Below are 22,671 nucleotides of genomic sequence, written 5' to 3' on the forward strand. Positions count from 1 at the left end.
AGGGTTGAGAAGATGCCTCGTGGCAGGATTTAGAGAAGACAAAAGCGATGCATGACATATTATAGTAAAGCCAAGAGTAACACTTGACGAAATCACGTATATTCTCAACCGTATTGGCATTATATTTATTATATATAGATTATTAAACATAAAATGCCAGTTGAGAAAGAAGCACAACCTTTATGGGGGAGATTACTCAAATCAGGGGTTTGGCCGTGGCTTTGTCGATATGATTCTTCCCTAAGTCACACTGACATGGACAATCACCATGAAGGGTTGATAGCTTGAATGTAGGCACATTACTAACCTCCTGTCTAAGTTACTTTTGGAATCCTCGTTCCTTATTGGTCTGTGTCGCTAATCCACCTATCAGGCTATGAATCTCGGACCCGCACAGAAATATTAGTCTGTGCGGCGTCAATCACAACGTCACTGGCATTTGGGTGTCAAAGCCATGTGACCGTCAAGGCAAATGTCCTTGGTAAGTACCTTGAGCTGTTGCTGTCGTCCCCCACTACATCTATTAGGACGAAGAAGACCAAACACCTCAAGGGCACTCTCTCATTCGAGTTTGCCATTCCATCACAAAATCTCTTCTTGCAATAACCAAGTACCTAAAAACTCGTCATCCTCCATCTTTAACAAATACCTTTCTACATATCAAGATAATAAGAATCATGGCTATTCGCTTTCCGAGGATTGCTCATGGTAAGCAAATGCCCCGACGAGCTACCGAGGGTTCGGACATTCCGAAAGGCTATTTTGCTGTATATGTTGGAGTAGGCCAGAAAAAGAGATTCGTTGTTCCTATTTCCTACTTAAAGAACCCTACGTTTCAGGAGTTGTTGTCTCAGGCAGAAGAAGAGTTCGGATTTGACCATCCTATGGGTGGACTCATCATCCCTTGTAAAGAAGAAGTCTTCATCAGCCTAACTTGTAGTTTCTAGTCTGATAAGTGATGTAAAACACCGACTGACCCTGTCAACCAATTTTGAATAGAAGATTGCATGCTTCAGTAGGTTGTCTTTGCGAACCATGAAATAGAAAACCATACATTATATGGAAGCAAGTTTCTTCAGGCATGTCTGTGTTAGTTTCTCCTCTGTATGATGGCTGAATTTCTATAGCTTCTAAATCTGCATATCTGCACAATGTGGGGAAAGAAAAGTATACTGCAATAAATGATGAACTATTTTGACAGATCAACAAATCATGAACTTAACCGAGACTGATAATGCTATTGATTAATTCATCTTAACTTATAATACACCAGATTCTTTATTCTAGATCTGACCAATGGCAACAGCCAGCAAGGCCTCATAGTTGAGTAAAAGCAAGATGGTAATTCTATTGGTGTACCAAAAACTGTGGGTGTTTGAGTTGATTATAATTGTCAAATAACCCTAAGGTTTAATTGGCAAATTTGTATACATTTATATATTAGATATGCGTGTGATATACATACATGGATGGTCGAATCTGTGAAGCAATTCACCGCCAAGAAAGAAAATTAGAGGAGAGGTGCACGGGTGAAAAAAGGCAGCCCGTGTCCATCTATTGCTCAAGGCTGAATGAAAGAAATTGTTTCTTCCTTGGTCATCCGTTGCACATGGAGTTCACCACCCATTCTACCTTTACTCGAGAGCGTAGTCTGATCGTGTGGGCAACCCATGGAGACTCGTTTGAGTCGAGGAGGAACAACCCCTTGGCAAAGATGCGTTCGTGTGGACGAGCTAGAGGCTGAACACTTGGGTGGCTTCAAGCGATTATTTGAGAAGGCGATCACTTGGCGGTCTTGCGGGGATTTCAATCGAGGTAACTTTCAATAAACCCTAATAGGATTGTCAAGTTAGCATTATTTAATCGTGACAAAGTGATACCACGCAGTCGTAATAAGAGTCCATATGTCAATCCTACATGCATGAATGAATGAAATTTTAATTTATCGTTTATTCCGCATGTGCTACGTTTTTGATATCATTCTCCAATACTCCTCATGTTGGCTCATACCTTTGATTATGTAGTCATAAAAATGAGGCCAAGTTGCTATTGCTGAAAGAAATGATTTCTTCGAAAATCTTTTGACTGATGAGAACTAATCTAGCAAATGGAAGTATGCTTTTTCTCCTTTTTGATAGGTGAATGATAAATTATGTCAATGATGGAGAGGAAATGATTCTTAAATAATTTTTGGCTTTTCCACATCGCACGTTAGGAGTTCAGACATGATACTCTCTGAAGAACATGATAGACTATGCTGAATCGGGGAAATTTTAAAGCAGATCACATCTTCAATGATAAAAAGTGCCCGATTATCAAAATTTGGGCAGAGAACTTTGCCATCTCATTCTCATTGATGACAGGTACATAGCTCAATGTACATATGTCCTAGAAAAAATTGTTAGGAGGGTCAAACAAGTTAGCTATTGAGATCTTGTCCCCCGAGCCTATAGATAAGAAGTGAGGCTGATGAATATGTCTTCCAGACAAGGGATTGTGAGACCACCCATTGGATGATCAAACCCAAACTCCTCTTCAGCCTGGCTCAAGAGATCTTGGAATATAGAATGCTTCAAGTACGAGAGTGGAACAACATATCTCTTCTTCTGATTCTCACCGACATATACTGGAAAATGGGCTTTCGGAACATCTGAACCCTCCGGTGAGAGAACTACTCGACGCCTTAGGATCTTCTTGGCTTTCACAATATTGAAGAAACGAATTGCCATACTGCTCCTGGCTCTTAACTTTGAGACTCGGATTTTCTTGAGAGGGAGGGAAATGATTATTCAAGGCTTGGATTTGGAGGACTTGGCTTGCCTAGGTATGGTTACAATGGGATTATTTGTAAGGGTTTGCATCCGAGGACAGCTCTTGCTGTTGCTTGGGTCCATTTACTTTAATTGCATGTCCCCAAGAATCACATGTCTTTGCCTCTTGAATAGCAATAATGGGAGTTTGATTGGGGCTACAAGCTATGCGGCCCAGCAGAAATTGGCTGCAAAATTCTATACCATGGAGATGGATAAATCGGCTCCTGTCATTGTGTTTAGTGATATAATTGCATGCATTATTATCACCATCACATGAACATGGACCCGCCATTTGAAAGGTCTAACCGGACATGAACATGAATGAATCCTTTTTCTTTGGGTATTTGTATATATATATATTCATATATTTACCCCCATCTGGTAGGACATAATGAATTAACCAAAGAAGGCAAAAGACGGGCAAAACTTTCCTTTTCCTCTCACCTGATATGTCCCATACCTTCTTTTTTTTTTTTTTTTTTAAGTTTATCCTATTCCACTGTCAGATATATCCCGTTTCACATATACACTTCTCAACGGACTTTATCCATCAGTCTCTTCAAATATTAAAGGAACAAAAAGCATTTTCTTTATCTTCTGACATTTTATCATTGTGAAGATCATGATTCGGTTGAAGAGGATGTCTCATGCAAAAGAGAAGCTGCAGAGGACTCTGTGGCCGAGAAACTGGACAAGAGATCATATTACTAAGAGAGAAGTTGTTCCAAATGATCGCTTTGCAGTTTATGTAGGAGGGAGTGAGAGGAGGCGATTTGTGATTCCATTGTGGTACTTGAGACATCTGGTTTTTCAAGGGTAGCTGGATTTGGCTGAGCAAGAATTTGGACTTGATCTTCCGATTATGGGCGACCTCATGATTCATGGCTGTGTTGACTACTTTATTGGTCTCATCTATGACCTCGGCCTCTGATAAATGGCAGCTATACTATCTAACTGGCTTCATCTTTGTTTCTGAAGCATACCCCTTGTCCTAATACGAGATTAGGGAATTCTCATTTTTACAATTTTGGTCATTTCTCAGGTTTGTCAATTGATGTACATATTCGGCTGAGCGTTGCAGTTCACTTATGTCTACTGCCTGGATTTAGCTCTTGTTCACCTTTGCAATCAACTCTATGTTTCCGAAATAAAAATTACTTCTTTCCAATATCTTTTGGCTTCATTAAAACAGTCTTGCTAGAATGATGGTAACAGAGGACATTTTGAAGGATCAAACACGCTGCGCAACCACTTTAATCAGGAGTAGGTGAAAATAAAATTAGACCTTGTTTACTTGACGATTCACAGTGGAAAGAAATATTTTGGTACATGGAATTGGTACCTTTTGGTGAAGCAGCGTTATGTACCATGGCACAATGGCCAAGTCAAAACAAGTCCGTGTAATAACCAACTTGAGGTACACTCTCAAGCAACCGACTTTGACTATGTAGAAACATTTGCATTCTCGTTGATGATAATAAGTAACCTGTCCACGTACTTGAAATGTATACATATTCTTCTTGATCATAGTGGTGTTAGCTGGTGAGCTCTCCTCATAAGCAATTAGAAAGATGTATCACTGAGGAGTAACTGTTCTATAGTGGGGATTCAGGCCGCCCACAGGGTGGTCGAACCTGAAACTCTTCTTCGTTCATCTTGGTGCAGAGGATCTTTCAAGCAGGACAGCGGAACCATATGCATTTCTTCTTCTGGGATTTCTAGCCATAATATGCCCTAGAATGGTCGTGTAAACCATCTGGATCTTCAGCAGGGCATAAGATCAGCTTAGCATGTGCAATTGAGACATCAAATGCTTTGTTTGGTTTGTTAGTGTGATTTTAAAATCACACTTTAACTTAATTTTACCCACAATAAAATAAAATAACTCATATAAAGTCAAATGGTGGATCCCATTTATACCACTTTTTTTCCACAACAAAACAAAATAACTCATACAAAGTTAAAGGGTGGGCTCCATACATAACCATTTATACAACTCTTTTTCAAAATCAAAATCTGATTTTAAAATGTTATTTACAAACCAAACGCAGCACAAATAACTGTGATGTATCGGTTCAAACCTTAAAGACTTGGTTTTTGGGAGTGTTTTCTGGTAGAAGTTTAAGTTATACGACATGCTTTTTCGTGGATTGCTATCTATTACAAGCGCTACATTATATAGAAAGTCATGTAAAGGAGGTTGTCAGTACCCGACAGAGAGTTGTATTGGGGGCCTTGTACTGTCAAGAATAAGTCTCCGAAATAATCGTGTTGCCTTTCCCTCCTAACAAGCAACAATCTGAACTTGATTGATTGGGCTACATTTGCAGCCTTTCTCACTTCTTGTATGGCCCACTGATTCAATTAGAAAACAGAAAATTTCTAATGAGAAAGGAGCACAATCTTATGCGGGAGATCACTTGAATCATGGACCTCACCATGAAGGGTTGATAGCTTGAACGTAGGGACATAACTGACCTCCTGTTTAATTTACATGTAAAATCCTATTTCCTTCTTGGTTCATGTCCTTAATCCACCTATCAGGCTTTAAAACCGAGGCCCGCATTGACTTATAAACATGTGAGTTGTCAATCACAATCTCATTGGCATTTGGGCGGCAAAGTCATGTGATTCCCTCCAGGCAAATGTCCTTGTTATGTACATGGAGTTTTTCCTATGGGCCCTAACACATTTATTAGGGTGAAGAATGCCAGACTCCTTAAGTGAACTCTCTCATTATATATAGGAGCTCCATTCGGTTGCCATTCCATCACAAAATCTCATCTTTTAATATCCAAGTCTTTGGAAACTGATCACCCTCCAACTTAACAACGACCTGTCTACAAGATCATACAAATCATGGCTATTCGCTTTCCGAGGATTGCTAATGCCAAGCAAGTGCCACGACGAGCTGCCGAGGGTTCGGACGTTCCAAAAGGCTATTTTGCTGTATATGTTGGAGAAGACCACAAGAAGAGATTTGTTGTTCCCATTTCCTATTTGAAGAATCCCTCGTTTCAAGAGTTGTTGTCTCAGGCAGAGGAGGAATTTGGCTTCGACCATCCTATGGGTGGACTCACCATTCCTTGCAGAGAAGAAGTCTTCATTAGCCTAACTTGTAGTTTCTAGTCCGACAAGTGATGTAATTGAAACACTGACTGACCGTGTTACCCAATTTTGAACAGACGAGTGTATACTTCAGTAATCTGTCTCCCGACCCATGTAACGAAAAACCATGTTTATATGGAATCAAATTTCTTCCAGCATTTCTGTGTGATTTTCTCCTCTGCAAGGCGGCTGAATTGCCATAGCTGCTAAATGTGCAGATCCACATGCTGCAGGAAAAGAAAAACACAAATCTTATGACAAACTTAGCTATAATTAATGATGCTATCGATTAAGTCCATGCTACTTATAGTACTCCGGATTCTTTATCGAGATCTGATCATTAAAAACTACCAGCAAGGCCCCATATTTGAGAACGGTGAGATAGTGATTCCACTGTTAAACCCAAAAACGTGTACGTTTCAATCAACGGTGATAGCTTTTGCCGAGTGAAAAATTAAATGGATTCTGATACCAAGAAACAGAACAATGGATGTCCTTTTTTTTGGATCCATCATCGAAGACCGCACTAGTACAAGTAAATTGTCTGAGTAGTTGCAATAAATAAAGACTTTATTAGTCTCTTTTCAGGGCTAAGTTACTGACACTACAAAAAAGTAATCTATTAGCAACTAAGCGAACAATTTTATTTGCCAAAAGTAATAGTTAACGACTTAAATATTTTTTAACTATCCATATATTTAGTTGCCCAATCCATTAACTACTGAACTGTAGCAACTAATATGCAACCAAGTCATTTTAGTTGTTATCGGTCTTAACTGACTACATTTTACTCTTTGATAAAATGAAAAGTTCAGTTGTTAGAAGAGTTTATTTAGCAACCAATAAACTATTTATAAACCAAATTATTAGTTGCTAAATAGTAAAATATAGTTGCTAAAACCTATAACAACTAAAATAATTTGTTTGTGTATCAATTGGCATAGTTAAGTAGCTAAAGGATTTGGCAACTAAATATATGTACAGTCGGAAAATATTTTAGTTGTTAAAAACTATTTTTTAGCAACTGAAATTGATCATTTAGTTACTAATAAACTGTTTATGGATTTTTCTAGCTGTCTAGTAGCTTTGTCAATCATGATCTATCTTCTTCTCGGTGTTTGTCAGTCCTTTAATCACCTACTCATACCAATGAAGTCAACTGCAGTTGCAGACAATGAAGTTTCCATTGCACTTTTGCCCTGATAAGAACTAACTAGTAAATGGAAGTATGCCTTCCCCCACAATTGATAGGTGAATGTTCAGAATATGTTAATGCTGCAGAGGAAGTGACTCTTATCTAGTTCTCGAATTTTCCACACAGTATATTAGGAATTCAGACATGATACACTCTAAAAATTTAAAATCAGAATTCAGGCATGATACACTTTCGCTGTTACTGTAGTTAACTATGCTGAACAGGGGAGGTTGAGGAGGAGGTATCACATTCTCATCGCACCAAAAGTGCTCGATTATCAAAATTTTTTCGAATGAATGAAAATTATAGTCTTTACTTCTTGAGAAAGTGGTAATCATGTCAGTGGGCAGAGAACTTTCCCATCTCATTCTCATTGATGATAGATAACTCAATGTACAAATGTCCTAAACAAAATTGTTAAGATGGTCAAATCAGTTAGCTACTAAGATCTTCTCCCCCGCTCCTATAGAAAAGAAGTGAGGCTAATGAGCACGTCTTCCGTGCATTGTGAGACCACCCATGGGATGATCAAACCCAAACTTCTCTTCAGCCTGGCTCAACAGACCTTGGAATGAAGGATGCCTCAGGTAGGAGACCGGAACAATGTATCTCTTCTTCTGGGTCTGCTCGATATTAACTGGAAAATGGCCTTTTGGAACATCTGAATCCTCTGTGAGAAAACTGCTCGATCTCTTAGGATCTGCTTTGCGCTCATGATCTTGGAGAAACGAATAGCCATGCTGCTCCTGGTTTGTGAATCCTAGGACTTGGATTCTCTTGAGAGGGAGGGAATGAGTTCTTCAAGGCTGGGATTAGGAGGTCTTGCTTTACTTGGGGATGGCTACAAAAGGGAACCTATTTATTAGGGACTGCATCTATTAGAACAGCTCTTGCTGTCGCTGGGGTCTATTGAGAATCACATGGCTGTGCCTCCTGAAAACAATAATGGGAGTTGGGCTGCAAGCTCTGTGGACCAGCAGAAACTTGGCCACAAAATTCTATTCTATGAAAATGGATAAATCAGCTCACGTGACATGTTTACTGATCTTTTATGCATTATTATCACTATCAGATGAACATAGACCCTGCATTTGAAAGACCTAGCCCAACATGAACATGGATAAATGCTTTTTCTTTGGGTTGTAATTCATCGTTCCATTCTAAAGTAAGAGGTGGAGCAATTTAATAATCTCAGTGAGGTTCCTAAAATCAGAAATCCAGTGCCCAAAACCACAGGCACTGAGCATAGGTCGGAAGACTCGGAACCTCCCGGGCCCGATATATGTATCTGATCCCCATGTTGGCAGACATAAAATATGTTGATGAAAGAAGACAAAAAGAAAAAATGCAAAACTTTCCTTATCCTCTTTATATAATATGTCCCATACCTTCTTTATTTAGCAATATCCTATTCCACTATCAGTCTATCCCTATTCAACTGATAGACTCATATATGGACATACTATCTTCAACAGGCTTATCAATCTCTATATTCAAATTTAAAGAACAAAAATTATTTCCTTCACTTCATCTTCTGATATCATTGTAAAGATAATGGGCGCTTGTTTGATGGGGATAGCTCATGTAAAACAGAAACTGCAGAGGAATCTATCGATGAGAAAGAGGACAAGAGGTCGATTTACTGCAAGTGAAGTTGTTCCCAAAGGTCATTTTGCAGAGTAGAGAGTTTATGCTTCCATTGTGGTGCTTGAGGCATCCAGTGTTTCGACAGTTGCTGGATTCAGCTGAGTGAGAATTCGGACTTGATCATATAATCATGGGTGGTCACACAATTCCTTGCTGCATCGGCTACTTTATCAGTCTCGTCTATGAGCTTGACCACTGATAAATGGCAGCTCCATGTCTCATTAGCTTCATCTTTTGTCTCTGAAACACGTCTCAGAGACTTGGTTTTCTAATTTGGGATCTTCCCAGTTTCGTCAATCATGTACAAATTCTGCTTACTGTTAGTTCACTTCAGTTATGTCTACCGCCACTATGATCCAGCTCGTCTTCACCAAAGTACTTAAATCTATATATTGCAGAAACCTAAGTAGTTATCCCGATATCTTGGCTTCATTAAAATAAATTGCTACGAAAATTGTCTGTCGCAAAGAGTCTTGCGCAACAGAAAAGCAGAAATGAAGCTCATCAGGACTTGCATCTTATGTCACTTTCTAAAACTTCAACATTCCACATTCTGAAGAAGAGAAATTTCTAAATGAATAAGTTTCTATATATTTAGACTGCCTTCCCACACGACTTACTTTTTGATGCAGTTCACTTGATTCCCAGTAGAACATTGTTGATAAAGAACATTTTGAAGGATCAAACGTACCACTGCATCGATCATTGCACGAAAGTGGACATGGCGAATGTACTGTAACTACTTTCCTGAAAAGGATGTTAAGACTTTTTTTTCCCCCCCTGAATATTCAGTCAGAAGATATATATTGGATGCGATGAGTAATTTACAGTGAAGCAAAGTCACATATAATGGCACAATGGAAGGCAAAAGCAATTCTTGCACTAACCAACTCGACATACATTATTCTCAGAAAACCAACTTTGACTACGGAAGAAATAGAATCACAGGTAATAAACCCAAAAGGACCTGCTTGCCAGTCAACCTATCCTGAGTTGTCTCTGTAATAAACTACTTAAAACCAACTCTTGTTATTCCATATATTAAGACAAGTATGCTAATCGAATTGAATTAATCGATGTCCATTGTGGATGGAAAATATCCATATTTGTAGAGTTTTAATCCACTTTAGTGAACTGACTAGATTCAAACTGGATTAGTTGGGGCCCATTGAGCTTTCGATACTACGATACACCCAGAAAAAAGAAGAAGGGAAAATGTCAAATTTGGTCCTCAACCTTTAGTTCTTTTTCTATCTTAGTCCTAAACTATTTCTTTGGCTGGATTTCGTCCTCAATCTTTTTCACGCGGTATGAGTTCAGTCTTTCCGTCCAAAATTTCGTCCATTTTACCTGACATGTATATTCATCAAATGAGACCGCGTCACATGCGCGACAGATCACTGCTATTCAAAACTAGGTGTTATAGAGCAAATCAGATTCTTTTTTTAATAAGATTCGTAAATCAGACTAAGATATTTCGGGTTCCTTTAGGATTTCAGCCATCGCTTCTCTTTTATTGTCTCACGCACTGACAGATGGCTGGAATTCTAAAAGAACCGAAAATATCTTAGTCCGATTTACGGGTCTAATTAAAAAAAGAATCCGATTAGCTCTATAACAACCGGTTTAGAGTAGCAGTGATTTGTCGCGCACATGGCGCACTCTCATTTGACGAATATACATGTTAGGGAAAATGGACGGAATTTTGGACGAAAAGACTGAACTCATACCACGCGGAAAAGATTGAGGACGAAATTCAGCCAAAGAAAATGTTTAGGACTAAGATAAAAAAGAGCTAAAGGTTGAGATCAAATTTGACTTTTTTCAAAAAAAAAAAAGAAAGTCTAATAGAGATATACAACAATACAACCACGTGGCACACGAGAGAGTGGAAACAAATTAAGAAAGAGAAAATGCCGAGAGAGGTAATGTCCTTTTTCTTTTTTTTCTTTTTTTTTTTTAGGAAAGAAGACATTGTACCTTGAAGAATTAAGAGGTTTTGGATTTAGCTTTTGCAAATGCAACTTCCCATATTCATGTATTTAACTTTTATTTTTTTTGCTGGGTTATGTTTCATTTTTGTTTTTACCTAGCCTATGAACCGACTACCTATTGGCCAGTAACTCAAGTAGATTGATAGGGTCAGTCGCCACCTCCATGGCGTCATCGCCTACAAGAATTGCCCCCCCCCCCCCCCCCCCCTTACCATGCTTTGCTTGGCGAGGCGGACATATGACGCTAGCATGAAAGACTGGTGGACTCTATTAGGAACGAAAGAGGAGTACAGTTGCTGAAGGCTAACTGGATATAGTGGCATTATGTGAAGGGCATGCACCAAGGGCTGCACATCGGAGAGATCAGATTTTGATAGCCCGTGGACTCAGGCCTCTAAAGTTTTTACAACTCATGCTTTATTGAATTGCTGAAAGGGAACACAGAAAAACTCAAGGTTTGAAGGTGAAGTCAGTAAAATCAACACCACCAAGAGCACGAGAAGCGCATATATATAACATTAGGGGCCATTTTGTTAGCTCTCTGGAATCGAAAATGGAAGCGGGAAATTTAGGATTTTTTTTTTGGACGGAAAATCTAACCGATGGTATATGTGGACCTTAAGTAATGGTTGTTGATTTTTTGCGAGACTTGTTGAAATTCCTAGTAGATTTGAGATTTCGTGTATAGTTCATGTTTTTGGCTCAATTTACCCTTTTTTTTTTATAGGAATGAAAAATTTTAAATTCTGTTTAGTTTAGGTAGGAATCAGAATTGAATCCCTTTCGCATATGTTAAAAATACAACAGAAATTTGCTGTTTAGAAAAGTGATTTTGGTAGCTATGAGTTGATTTTTCGGATGTGTACGACACTTTTGAATTGCAAAACGGGAAGTTTTAGTTTAGATTTTCATGGAACTATTTTGGATTTTAAGAATTTGAATCCTGCATTTGATTCCCCAGGTTAGTGAGGGTTTCTGATTCCCTAATTTAGGGGGGTGTTTTTACCAAAACATAACGACCCTTAGTTAAATCTTGGAACCACTGACTAATATTGGATAAAGAATACAATTTATTGCATTTCTAACTCACTCTCTACGAAAGGCCTACTTGGAAAGATGCAATGCTGACACAACCCTCAATTCTTAACTATTACGGTAGCGATGTAACTCCAAATGAATGAATTGTTGGGAAGGGATGTACTCAACCAAACAATAACGCAGCGATTAATCTTCCTCCCCTTCTAGTGTAATCGAGATAGGAACTAATAAAATCAACCAACAAGCAGTAAAGTAAAAGAACACCAATAATTTTACGTGGAAAACCCCGATGTGGGGAAAAACCACGGGACCAACTCCGAATCAACGATCCACTATGAATGAAGGTTATACAATGTCTTTCATCAAGGGTAAACCCTTGGATCACCAAACTCAAGAGAAACACTCTCTTGGATCACCCAAATACTAAATTCGTCACCCACACCGGGTGGTTCACAAAATCAGCTGAAACAGCACCTACAGAGCTCGAATAGAAATTCTGACCATTCAGAAGTTAGCCCCACGTGTTGTGAAGCTGCTGTCAAAATTTCGTCCCAATCGGAGTTCGTTTGATGTCCCGATCGAGGTTTGATCTCCAGCTGCGCGCTGCCCCTGTTTATCCGATTTTGCTCTGTTCTTTTGTTGCTGCTTCTGCTGATCTGCTGCTTCTGTCTGCTGCTGCCGCACGTCCACTGATCTGCAGCTGTTCTGCTGCTATTTATTCCTCAGCTAGTTTGCTGAAATATTAACCCTAACAAAAATGGGTTCTTGGGCCTATTAAAGCCCGATAAAAGCCCAATACAATTTGAGCCCAACTTCCTCCAAATTGGAGGGATACCCAACAAACTCCCCCTCCCGACTATTTGGAGGCTTCAAGCATACCGGCTATACTTCGGCAAACATGAAGTTTCTCCCTAGCGAGAGGTTTTGTCATCATATCAGCTCCATTCTCATCGGTGTGCACTTTGTCTAGCTTCACCAGCTTGGACTCCAACACATCTCTAATCCAATGAAGCTTGATATCGATATGCTTCGACCTCGAATGGAAAGTGGGATTCTTGCAAAGATGAATTGCGCTTTGACTATCACAGTGTAGAACATACCTTTCTTGCTTCAAGCTCAACTCCTGCAAAAACTTTTGCAACCACAACATCTCCTTGCAACCTTCGGTCACCGCAATGTATTCGGCTTCCGTTGTAGACAAAGCGATGCACTTTTGAAGCCTTGACTGCCATGAGATAGCTCCCCCTGCAAAAGTCATCAAGTATCCCGAAGTGGATTTCCGGGAATCAATATCTCCTGCCATATCCGCATCCGTATAGCCCACTAACTCCGGCTTACCAGTGCCAAAGTGTAAACACACCTTGGATGTTCCTCTGAGATACCTCAGAATCCACTTAACTGCATTCCAATGCTCTTTCCCCGGATTGGAGAGAAAACGACTAACCACACCAACAGAATGAGCGATATCTGGTCTTGTACAGACCATGGCATACATCAAACTTCCTACAGCTGATGAGTAAGGAACTTTCTTCATCTCTTCTTTCTCCTTCTCACTTGTAGGACATTGCTTCGAGCTAAGTTTGAAATGAGAAGCAAGTGGTGATGAAACTGGTTTAGCATTACCCATGTTGAACCGATCCAAAATCTTCTCGATGTACTTCTCTTGAGAAAGCCAAAGTTTTCCACTTGATCTGTCACGAGAAATATGCATCCCAAGGATCTGCTTTGCCGGTCCCAAATCCTTCATGGCAAAGGACTTGCTGAGCTCTTTCTTCAACTCTGCAATCTTGCTCATATCATGACCGACAAGCAACATATCATCCACATATAACAGTAAAATGATAAAATCACCATCCGAGAATTGTTTCACGAACACACAATGATCTGAAGTTGTCCGTGTGTAGCCATGGCTCAACATGAAAGAGTCAAACTTTTTGTACCACTGCCGAGGTGCTTGCTTAAGCCCATACAAGCTCTTTCTCAGCCTGCACACCAAATGCTCCTTACCTTTAACTCGGAATCCTTCAGGCCGCTCCATATATATTTCTTCCTCCAAGTCACCATGCAGGAAAGCTGTTTTTACATCGAGCTGCTCGATCTCCAAGTTCAGACTAGCTGCCAGTGCGAGAACAACTCGGATTGATGACATCTTGACAACAGGCGAGAAGATCTCCTCGAAGTCAACTCCTTTCTTCTGGTTGAAACCTTTCACTACCAGCCGAGCTTTGTATCGAGGTCGCGAGTTCTCTGTCTTCAACCTGTAGACCCATTTGTTCTTCAATGCTCTCTTACCTTGCGGTAGCTTCACTAGGTCATACGTGTGATTTTCAGACAAGGAGTTCATCTCCTCATTCATCGCCTTCAACCAGTGCTCCTTGTGCTCATGTGCCACAGCTTCATCATAGCACTCAGGTTCTCCCCCATCAGTCAGTAGCACATACTCATGAGGCGGATATCTTGTAGATGGTCGTCTTATTCTATCAGATTGTCTAGGTAGATCTGCAGGCTCTAACTGTAACCGCGAGCCTGTATCATCCGTAGTCACATCATCATCTACCTGAGGAATCTCACCCCCAGTCGTGGTTTCTTCATACTCACCAGGTACCTCTTCCACTGGATGCTCTACATCAACCGGTACAGGAATAGAGATCTCGTGAGGATTGCCTACTTTGGCCTTCTCTAACTTTTGCAAATCCTCGATTGTCTGGTCCTCAAAGAAGACAACATCCCTGCTCCTGATGATCTTCTTGCTATCAGGGTCCCAAAGCCTGTACCCGAACTCTTCATGTGCATAACCCAAGAAGATGCACTGTTTTGCCTTGGCATCAAGTTTTGATCTTTCATCTCGAGGAATGTGAACAGATGCCCTGCACCCGAAGACTCTGAGATGCTTGTATGATACTTTCTTACCGGTCCACACCTGCTGGGGTACATCTCCATCAAGTGCAACTGACGGTGTAAGATTAATAAGATCAACCGCTGACCTCATTGCCTCGCCCCAGAAAGGCTTAGACAGTTTCGCCTGAGAAAGCATACAACGAACTCTCTCAACAATTGTGCGGTTCATTCTCTCTGCAAGCCCGTTCTGCTGTGGTGTCTTCGGTACCGTCTTCTCAAGTTTGATACCGTGAGTCCTGCAATAGTTCTCGAAAGGACCCCTATACTCACCACCATTATCAGCTCTGACACATTTCAGTTTCATGCCCGTTTCTCTTTCCACTGCTACATGGAAGTTCTTGAAAATCTCAGTCACCTGATCTTTAGTTTTCATAGGGTAAGCCCAAACCTTCCTGGTGTGATCATCTATAAAGGTCACAAAATAGAGAGCACCACCAAGAGATCTATCCGACATGAAACAAACATCAGTATGCACAAGGTCAAGTATATGATCGCATCTAGAGGGACGACTTCTAACAAAAGAAACCCTCCTCTGCTTACCAGCTAAACAATGATCACAAGTGCTCAAGTGCATACCTTTAACGGGCAAAGACTGCTTTCTAGCAAGAATTTGAATACCTTTCTCGCTGATATGTCCGAGTCTCCTGTGCCATAGCTCGATAGGATAATCCTCAGCAACATTAATTTGACCGGAATTGTGTCTGGCACGCAGCCTGTAGAGAGTGTCGGTCTTCTGACCCCGTGCCACAATCAACGAACCCTTGGAGAGCTTCCATCTCCCATTACTAAATTCGTTACTGTAGCCTTCATCATCAAGCTGACCCGTCGAGATTAGGTTAAGGCGAATTTCTGGAACATGCCTCACCTTCTTCAGAAGCAACTTGCAGCCAAGCTCGGTCTCTAGACAGACATCACCAGTACCGACAATCTTGCATGACTGTCCATTTCCCATTCTCACATAACTATAGTCCCCGGTAGTGTAAGATGAGAAGAAATCCGATGAGGAGTGACATGAAACGAGGCACCTGTATCTGCAACCCAGGTAGAGTCCTGACATGTGAAATTCACATAGGCTTCATCACAAATGATGTAGGTCTCTCCATCAGATGCCACTGCTGTAGTACCTTCTTCCTTCTTGCTCTCACCGTTGCCATTCTGATTTTTCTTCAGAGCTCTACACTCCCTTTTGTAGTGTCCCTCCTTTCCACAGTGATAGCAAGTGACCACTTTCCTCGTCTTCGACTTTGATCTACCCCTCGATTTGCCACGTGAGTTACTATGCTTGGAAGAGAAATTTCTGCTTTGACTTCTCCCCCGTTGTTCAGTAACCAAAGCTTCAGACTGAATGGAAATCCCCGAGCCTTTCCTTCTAGTCTCCTCATTAAATAAACTGTCTGTCACCGTGGCCAACGATAGCTTCCCGTTTGGCGCAGAATTGCTTAATACAACCACGAGTGTGTCCCAATTATCCGGTAGAGTCCCTAAAAGTAGACAAGCCTGCAACTCATCGGGTAATATTATCTCCAGGTTCGTCAACTGGTTAATAATATCCTGGAAATTACTCATGTGCGCAGCCATATCACCTCCATCCTGAAAACGAAGATGAACCAGCTTCTTCACGAGGAATGCCTTCTTTTGCGGTGTCTTCCTCGCATAGAGATTTGTCAATTTATCCCACAAAGCTTTTGCATTTGTCTCCTGAGCAACATGATGATAAATACTATTGTCTATCCACTGCCGAATCAAACCAATAGTCTTCCGATTTGTGCGTTCCCAAGCCTTGTCATCCTTATCTTTGGGTTTCGCGGAATCCCCTTCAATGGGATCGTACAAATCCCTGCAAAATAGAAGATCCTCCATCCGAGACTTCCATATAGAGTAGTTGGTTGCATTCAACTTGAACATAGATCCTGTAGATTCCTCCATCTCGAAAACACCGAAAAACTCAAACTTCTCTAACCCGAGGCTCTGATACCACTTGTTGGGAAGGGATGTACTCAACCAAACAATAACGCAGCGATTAATCTTCCTCCCCTTCTAGTGTAATCGAGATAGGAACTAATAAAATCAACCAACAAGCAGTAAAGTAAAAGAACACCAATAATTTTACGTGGAAAACCCCGATGTGGGGAAAAACCACGGGACCAACTCCGAATCAACGATCCACTATGAATGAAGGTTATACAATGTCTTTCATCAAGGGTAAACCCTTGGATCACCAAACTCAAGAGAAACACTCTCTTGGATCACCCAAATACTAAATTCGTCACCCACACCGGGTGGTTCACAAAATCAGCTGAAACAGCACCTACAGAGCTCGAATAGAAATTCTGACCGTTCAGAAGTTAGCCCCACGTGTTGTGAAGCTGCTGTCAAAATTTCGTCCCAATCGGAGTTCGTTTGATGTCCCGATCGAGGTTTGATCTCCAGCTGCGCGCTGCCCCTGTTTATCCGATTTTGCTCTGTTCTTTTGTTGCTGCTTCTGCTGATCTGCTGCTTCTGTCTGCTGCTGCCGCACGTCCACTGATCTGCAGCTGTTCTGCTGCTATTTATTCCTCAGCTAGTTTGCTGAAATATTAACCCTAACAAAAATGGGTTCTTGGGCCTATTAAAGCCCGATAAAAACCCAATACAATTTGAGCCCAACTTCCTCCAAATTTGGGCCGGTTTCTCTCCTATATGGAGAATGGTGAGGGCCGGTGTTGGAAGTAATCCCACATGGAAAAGTTGAGAGGAAATCCATAGGTTTATAAGAGATAATGGTCTAGCAACCCATTGGCTTAAGTTTTTGGGTTGCAGATGGGCCAGAGTCCAAAGTAGACCTGTGGATTTTACCTAACAAGTGGTATCAGAGCCCAAGGTAACGATCCTGAGGAAGTGCACACGCTATGCGTGGAAACCCACACCACGACAAGGCCCGAGTGTGGAACTCATGGCTAGTGATGGGCCTAACAATTGGTATCCGAGTCCGGAAGTGGAAGCCCGGCTCGAAGTCCTCCATATAGTCGAGAAGGGGGGGAATTGTTGGGCCGGTTTCTCTCCTATATGGAGAATGGTGAGAGCCGGTGTTGGAAGTAATCCCACATGGAAAAGTTGAGAGGAAATCCATAGGTTTATAAGAGATAATGGTCTAGCAACCCATTGACTTAAGCTTTTGGGTTGCAGATGGGCCAGAGTCTGAAGTAAGCCCATGGATTTTTCCTAACATGAATAAATGTAAAGACGATACGTAAAACTTTTCTTAGCCATCAAAAGGACATAATCAAATTCATCCACATTAACAGAAATTGCTCAAAATGAATTGAGAGAAAGGCGTAAACAATTAAAAACATAGTTAAAGCCTAGTATTAACCAAATTTTGCATCAAATTTACCGTTCTTTTTTGTTAAGTATACGAGACAAAATGCTAAAGAGAGAGACTGTGATAGAGAGTTCATGCCTTGATAGGAAGTTCAAACAATTCAGGAAAATCCCAAAATCTTTCTCATCGAGCACTGCAATAAATCATAGGAGAATAAAATAACCAAGACGGACATGATATTGCTGATTGTTTATATGGAGAAAATTTACTTACCAAATCTGACAGCAGTTCCTATAAGTAATCCTTCTAACCTTCACAGAATGCCAAAAAGTTAAAAACTTGAATTTCTTTAATTTCATCTTCCTCAAAATTAGAATGCCGAAAAGTTAAAAGTTGGAATTCTTTAATTTCACCTTCCCGAAAATCAAAGATTCGAAGACTTAACCCGAGTAATCACACAAATGTTTATATTACTTCCACTAAATGGGTCCTCGAGTACAGCCGCACGTACTGCCTTGTACGCAAACTCATAATGCTTACATAAATTTAAAGACTAGTAAAGCATATCTTCAACCATCAAAAAGATATAAAAATTATTCATATTAATAGCAATTACTCGTTTTGGTAGTTAACAAATGTGAACGTATCATCGTTGATTATCAGCCCCAACTAATCAAGATACTGACTACCTATTACTGCTTCCATATCTACCTCGGTCACAATATTATCTATAAAAAAATATATTCGTTAGGCGATATTTAACTAATATAATGACAATATTATTTATATTGACAATGAATATAATTCAAATAATGCATTTTGTACAATGACAAAAGAATTCTACGCATTTGTAATGATAATTTTTTTTCCTAAAACTTCCACAATGAAACCGATTGAAGAAGTAGATTTTTGAACTTCTACGATAATATGACATCACATTTTTCACCTTTTTTTGCATTTTTATTAGAAATTAATCGAAAAATTATTCAACACTATTTGGGATTTGTACTACATGTCATCTTTGGAAACCTTTGGAATATAGAAAACAAAATGAATTGTTCCCCTATGCCCTCCACCGAGGAAGATTCTAACGGGAAGGACGTGAGATGTTGATTATTATTATTTTTTTCCTTTTCCCTTTAGTTTCTCAGTTTTTGAGAAGATGAAGGAGTAGATTTAAAGATTTAAATAGTGAGAGTGCTTTTTTATAAATCAGAGCACATATTTGAAATGTGTGGCAGGTATCACGCCACATCTCCCTTTTCACGGCACCCTGATCTTAGGAGATATCTAAAGAAAATTCTAACAATATCAAAAAAGGGTGTAACACGTCCTTATTTATTGATGGATTTAATATTTAGTGAGACTATATATTTTTCTTTATTAATTATTTAAAATTTTTTTTTATTGTATTAGGCATGAAGTCTCTTTTGTTAAAAAAAAAAAGTCCAACAAGAATATACAGCAAAAGCAGCCACATGAGGCAGTCGAAACACCCGTACGTATGATGGGTATATATGTGTGCGTCAAACGGAAATATGCCTTTTACTTCGTCGAACTCATATCAAATCATTCTGCCTTTTTTTTTTCTTTCTTTTGGGTGAATTCAAATATTATTTGACAAATACTTTTTTCAGGATATACAATTAAAAATTACTGCCGGCCAATTATGTGAACATGATGCTGAATTAAGTCCAAATAATTACTATTATTCTAGTTTTCTTTTTTTTTTTTGGGGGGGTGAACTGTGGTCCATTTGCTATTGTCAATATTACTTTGCTATAGATGGTCACTTAGCCTACCTTTGGAGTTACACATTCGACACATTCCACCGCCGAAAGTTAGAACTCTACTTGCTGGAGATATTGTTGGGGCTGCCTTACCCCGTCTTTGTTCGATTTAGTTATTTTGTATATTTGCTTTCTGTTTTGTTCTCAGGCTTTGGTCCCCTATCACCCGAAAAAAAATATTACTTTGCTATATATATATATATATATATATATAGGGCCGGCAATATTTGATACGACGCGATTACACGACACGGAGTTAAACGGGTTTGGGTTGGGTATATTTGATATTCGGGTTAAACGGGTCCAACCCGTTTAGACACGATTAATAAACGTGTCTTAGTGGGTTGAACCCATGTAACCCGATTATACACGATTAAACCTGTTTATTTAACCGTGTTTAATCTTGTTACTGTAATCGTGTAACTCATTAACCCGTTTATCTAACTGAATTTACGAAAATATCCTTAGGTTAACCCTAATTTCGAAATTTCGGAGGCAATAGGCTTGAGCTTCCACCCGGTTTCAACTTTCACACGCCCCCTTCACCCTTCATCTTCACGAGTCGAAGCCCTCTACTCAGACCAGCTAACCAGACGAAGAAGAACCCGCGAGCCACGACCCTCGAGCCCTCGACTGCGACCTCGACTCGACCCCGCGAACCTCGAGCCCTCGATCCTCGAGCCGTCGACCTCAAGGTCTCTGCTTCTCTCCGTTGACACCATTGTTCTGCTCCAATACTGAGTAGAAGTCTTGCTTCCATCCCAAATCTCCCAATTCATTCATCCGATTTCCCTCTTGCTTCCACGGTTCCATCCGATTTCCTTCGAAATTTGGATCCTTGAGTTGAATTCTTGCAGATCCAGCCTCCACCTGAGTCAATGACGACTTCGATCGTCTGCTCAGACGAAGCCTCCACCTGAGTCCTTCCGTCATTCGGTCGACGGAACCAGACGAAGGCGACCTCACCGCGCCACCTCGATCTCGAGTCGACTCCGCAACCTCCCTCTCTGAAGCAGGTTCGATATCACCGTCCTTTGCATTTCTTCTCCAACAATCGGTCATCATCAACGCACTCGATCTGTTCTGGCAGACACACATACTTGAAAAATTGTGTGATCGGTTTTTTGTGTAATTTGGCTGTTACTGATTTGAAACATCATAAGATACTTGAAAACAGAGGGATGTTTTCCAGATGTTGGAGTTGGAGGTTTGAAATGGGATAATGTCCGAACTTGTTTGAGGACGGTTGGATATCAAAAAATGTGCTTGAGTTAACTGAATCAGCGGCAATTATGCTCCTACCGTGCTTCCTTTGGCGGGGACACATGACGCCAGCACGAAAGAATGGTGGACCTAAGGGCTCTATTAGGAACGGAGAGGAGTACAGTCATATTTCCAACGCTGGACTGAAGATAGCTATCGAGTTTTGCGAGAAAGTGAAGTCTAAAATGTCCGAAGATCACATATGCAGACCTCTGCCAGCTCGTCGGAGTTGTTACATGTAAGCTGTAGCTTGAATTTCACCCCAAAAGTGGGAGGCTAAAATTGGACTCCAGAGTTGGAAGATCAAATATTTATGTGGCCCTACCACACGGTCATCATGGCCATCTACCTCCGGGACCCACGCGAGGCCCACATGTAATGGATGGTATTGATTATGGTGTCAGCTGACCTCGGGTCATGCTAGACCCTTCGTTATAACCTTTGTCAATTTGCAACGAGGAGGCCAAAGCCAACAGCTGTTCACAAGGCAATGAATGTATTGGGCTTATTGTACAAGCATGTGGCGAATCACTTCCGTTATGCGCATATTGAGATACTTAATGAATAGTTGATCGATTTAATAAAATTTTGAATCGTCTTATTTATCACCTGTTTATCAGACTCATGCGTTGAACGAATATTGTAAACAAAATTTTTTTGTATAAATTTATATGCCAAAATAATAATCTGTATAAATTTATAGTTTATATCAACATGTAAAATTTTATCTTTTATATTGTTAAATACGGTAAATTAAGACATTCTAATAAACGAATATATATATATATATATAAATTCTTAAGTAAGGAATTCAGGTAATATATACACCGTTGCAATTATTTATATAATTTATAGGAAAATTTTATTTGAAGTCTGAATACTTTTAGATCAAATCAGTAGTTTTATTCGATAAAAGAATACTAATTTTAGAGCTCATTAAAACTTTTAAACTTAATTATTTGCATGTTCTTTATTATAACTTATATTTCATATATTAATTTTTATAAATTTAAAGACTTTAAGATAAAATGATCCAATCACTTGAATTAAAAATTTAATTAATCGAGCTTTGACAAGATTAGTTATAATTCTTAAATTCTTAAATTGATTTTAAATTTATATAATTATAAATGATTCATAATTTTCTTAATATGAATATATTTATTTAATGAAATGACAATAAGTGGTCGAAAATATGAAATATTCTCTTCTTTGAATATTTTCTTTATATTCATATATATATATATATATATATTGTCATTAACTATCATAGTAACTATTATCTTTTAATTTCTATATAGTATATATTAATATATGAATTAGTAATGGATTTACTATTTTGCCCCTATTTATTAAGGTGTTGTCAACTTTATATAATTACTAGGCTTTTAGACCTGCGCTGCACGGACACTATAAACAAAAATTCACTATAAAAATTTCATTTATTTATAATACAAGAAATTAAATTTAATAATATTTGTTAAAGTGGATTTTATAGCTACAAATATACATAACATACGAAATTTGTTTTATATTGAAAGTACTTAATTTATCTAACTATTTTCACATTTACATAGTATTAATAAATTATATTTATTTTGTACGTAGGTGAGGATTTTTATAT

The 22,671-nt window shown here is 39.5% G+C and overlaps 3 protein-coding genes across 3 annotated transcripts; 2 read left to right on the forward strand and 1 right to left on the reverse strand.

Annotated features, from left to right (window-relative positions):
• The first annotated feature begins 677 nt into the window (after nt 1–677).
• On the forward strand, nt 678–1,152 carry LOC116203462 (auxin-induced protein X15-like). The gene has a single exon (XM_031535193.1). It carries the CDS (start codon nt 678–680, stop codon nt 945–947), a length of 270 nt encoding a protein of 89 aa, XP_031391053.1. The 3' UTR covers nt 948–1,152.
• A 1,146-nt stretch (nt 1,153–2,298) lies between these two features.
• LOC116203457 (auxin-responsive protein SAUR21-like) lies at nt 2,299–2,810 on the reverse strand. The gene has a single exon (XM_031535189.1). The coding sequence runs from the start codon at nt 2,727–2,729 to the stop codon at nt 2,448–2,450; it is 282 nt and encodes a 93-aa protein (XP_031391049.1). The 5' UTR covers nt 2,730–2,810; the 3' UTR covers nt 2,299–2,447.
• Nucleotides 2,811–5,598: 2,788 nt separating this feature from the next.
• LOC116203460 (auxin-induced protein X15-like) lies at nt 5,599–6,076 on the forward strand. The gene has a single exon (XM_031535192.1). It carries the CDS (start codon nt 5,673–5,675, stop codon nt 5,940–5,942), a length of 270 nt encoding a protein of 89 aa, XP_031391052.1. The 5' UTR covers nt 5,599–5,672; the 3' UTR covers nt 5,943–6,076.
• The last annotated feature ends 16,595 nt before the right edge of the window (nt 6,077–22,671 follow it).

This window comes from Punica granatum, chromosome 4, assembly GCF_007655135.1.
Source record: "Punica granatum isolate Tunisia-2019 chromosome 4, ASM765513v2, whole genome shotgun sequence".
NCBI classification, from domain to species: Eukaryota; Viridiplantae; Streptophyta; class Magnoliopsida; order Myrtales; family Lythraceae; genus Punica; species Punica granatum.

Bases quoted from the DNA above. Each gene is read 5' to 3' on its own strand.
- LOC116203462 (XM_031535193.1), top strand. From the start codon at position 678: ATGGCTATTCGCTTTCCGAGGATTGCTCATGGTAAGCAAATGCCCCGA.
- LOC116203457 (XM_031535189.1), bottom strand. From the start codon at position 2,729: ATGGCAATTCGTTTCTTCAATATTGTGAAAGCCAAGAAGATCCTAAGG.
- LOC116203460 (XM_031535192.1), top strand. From the start codon at position 5,673: ATGGCTATTCGCTTTCCGAGGATTGCTAATGCCAAGCAAGTGCCACGA.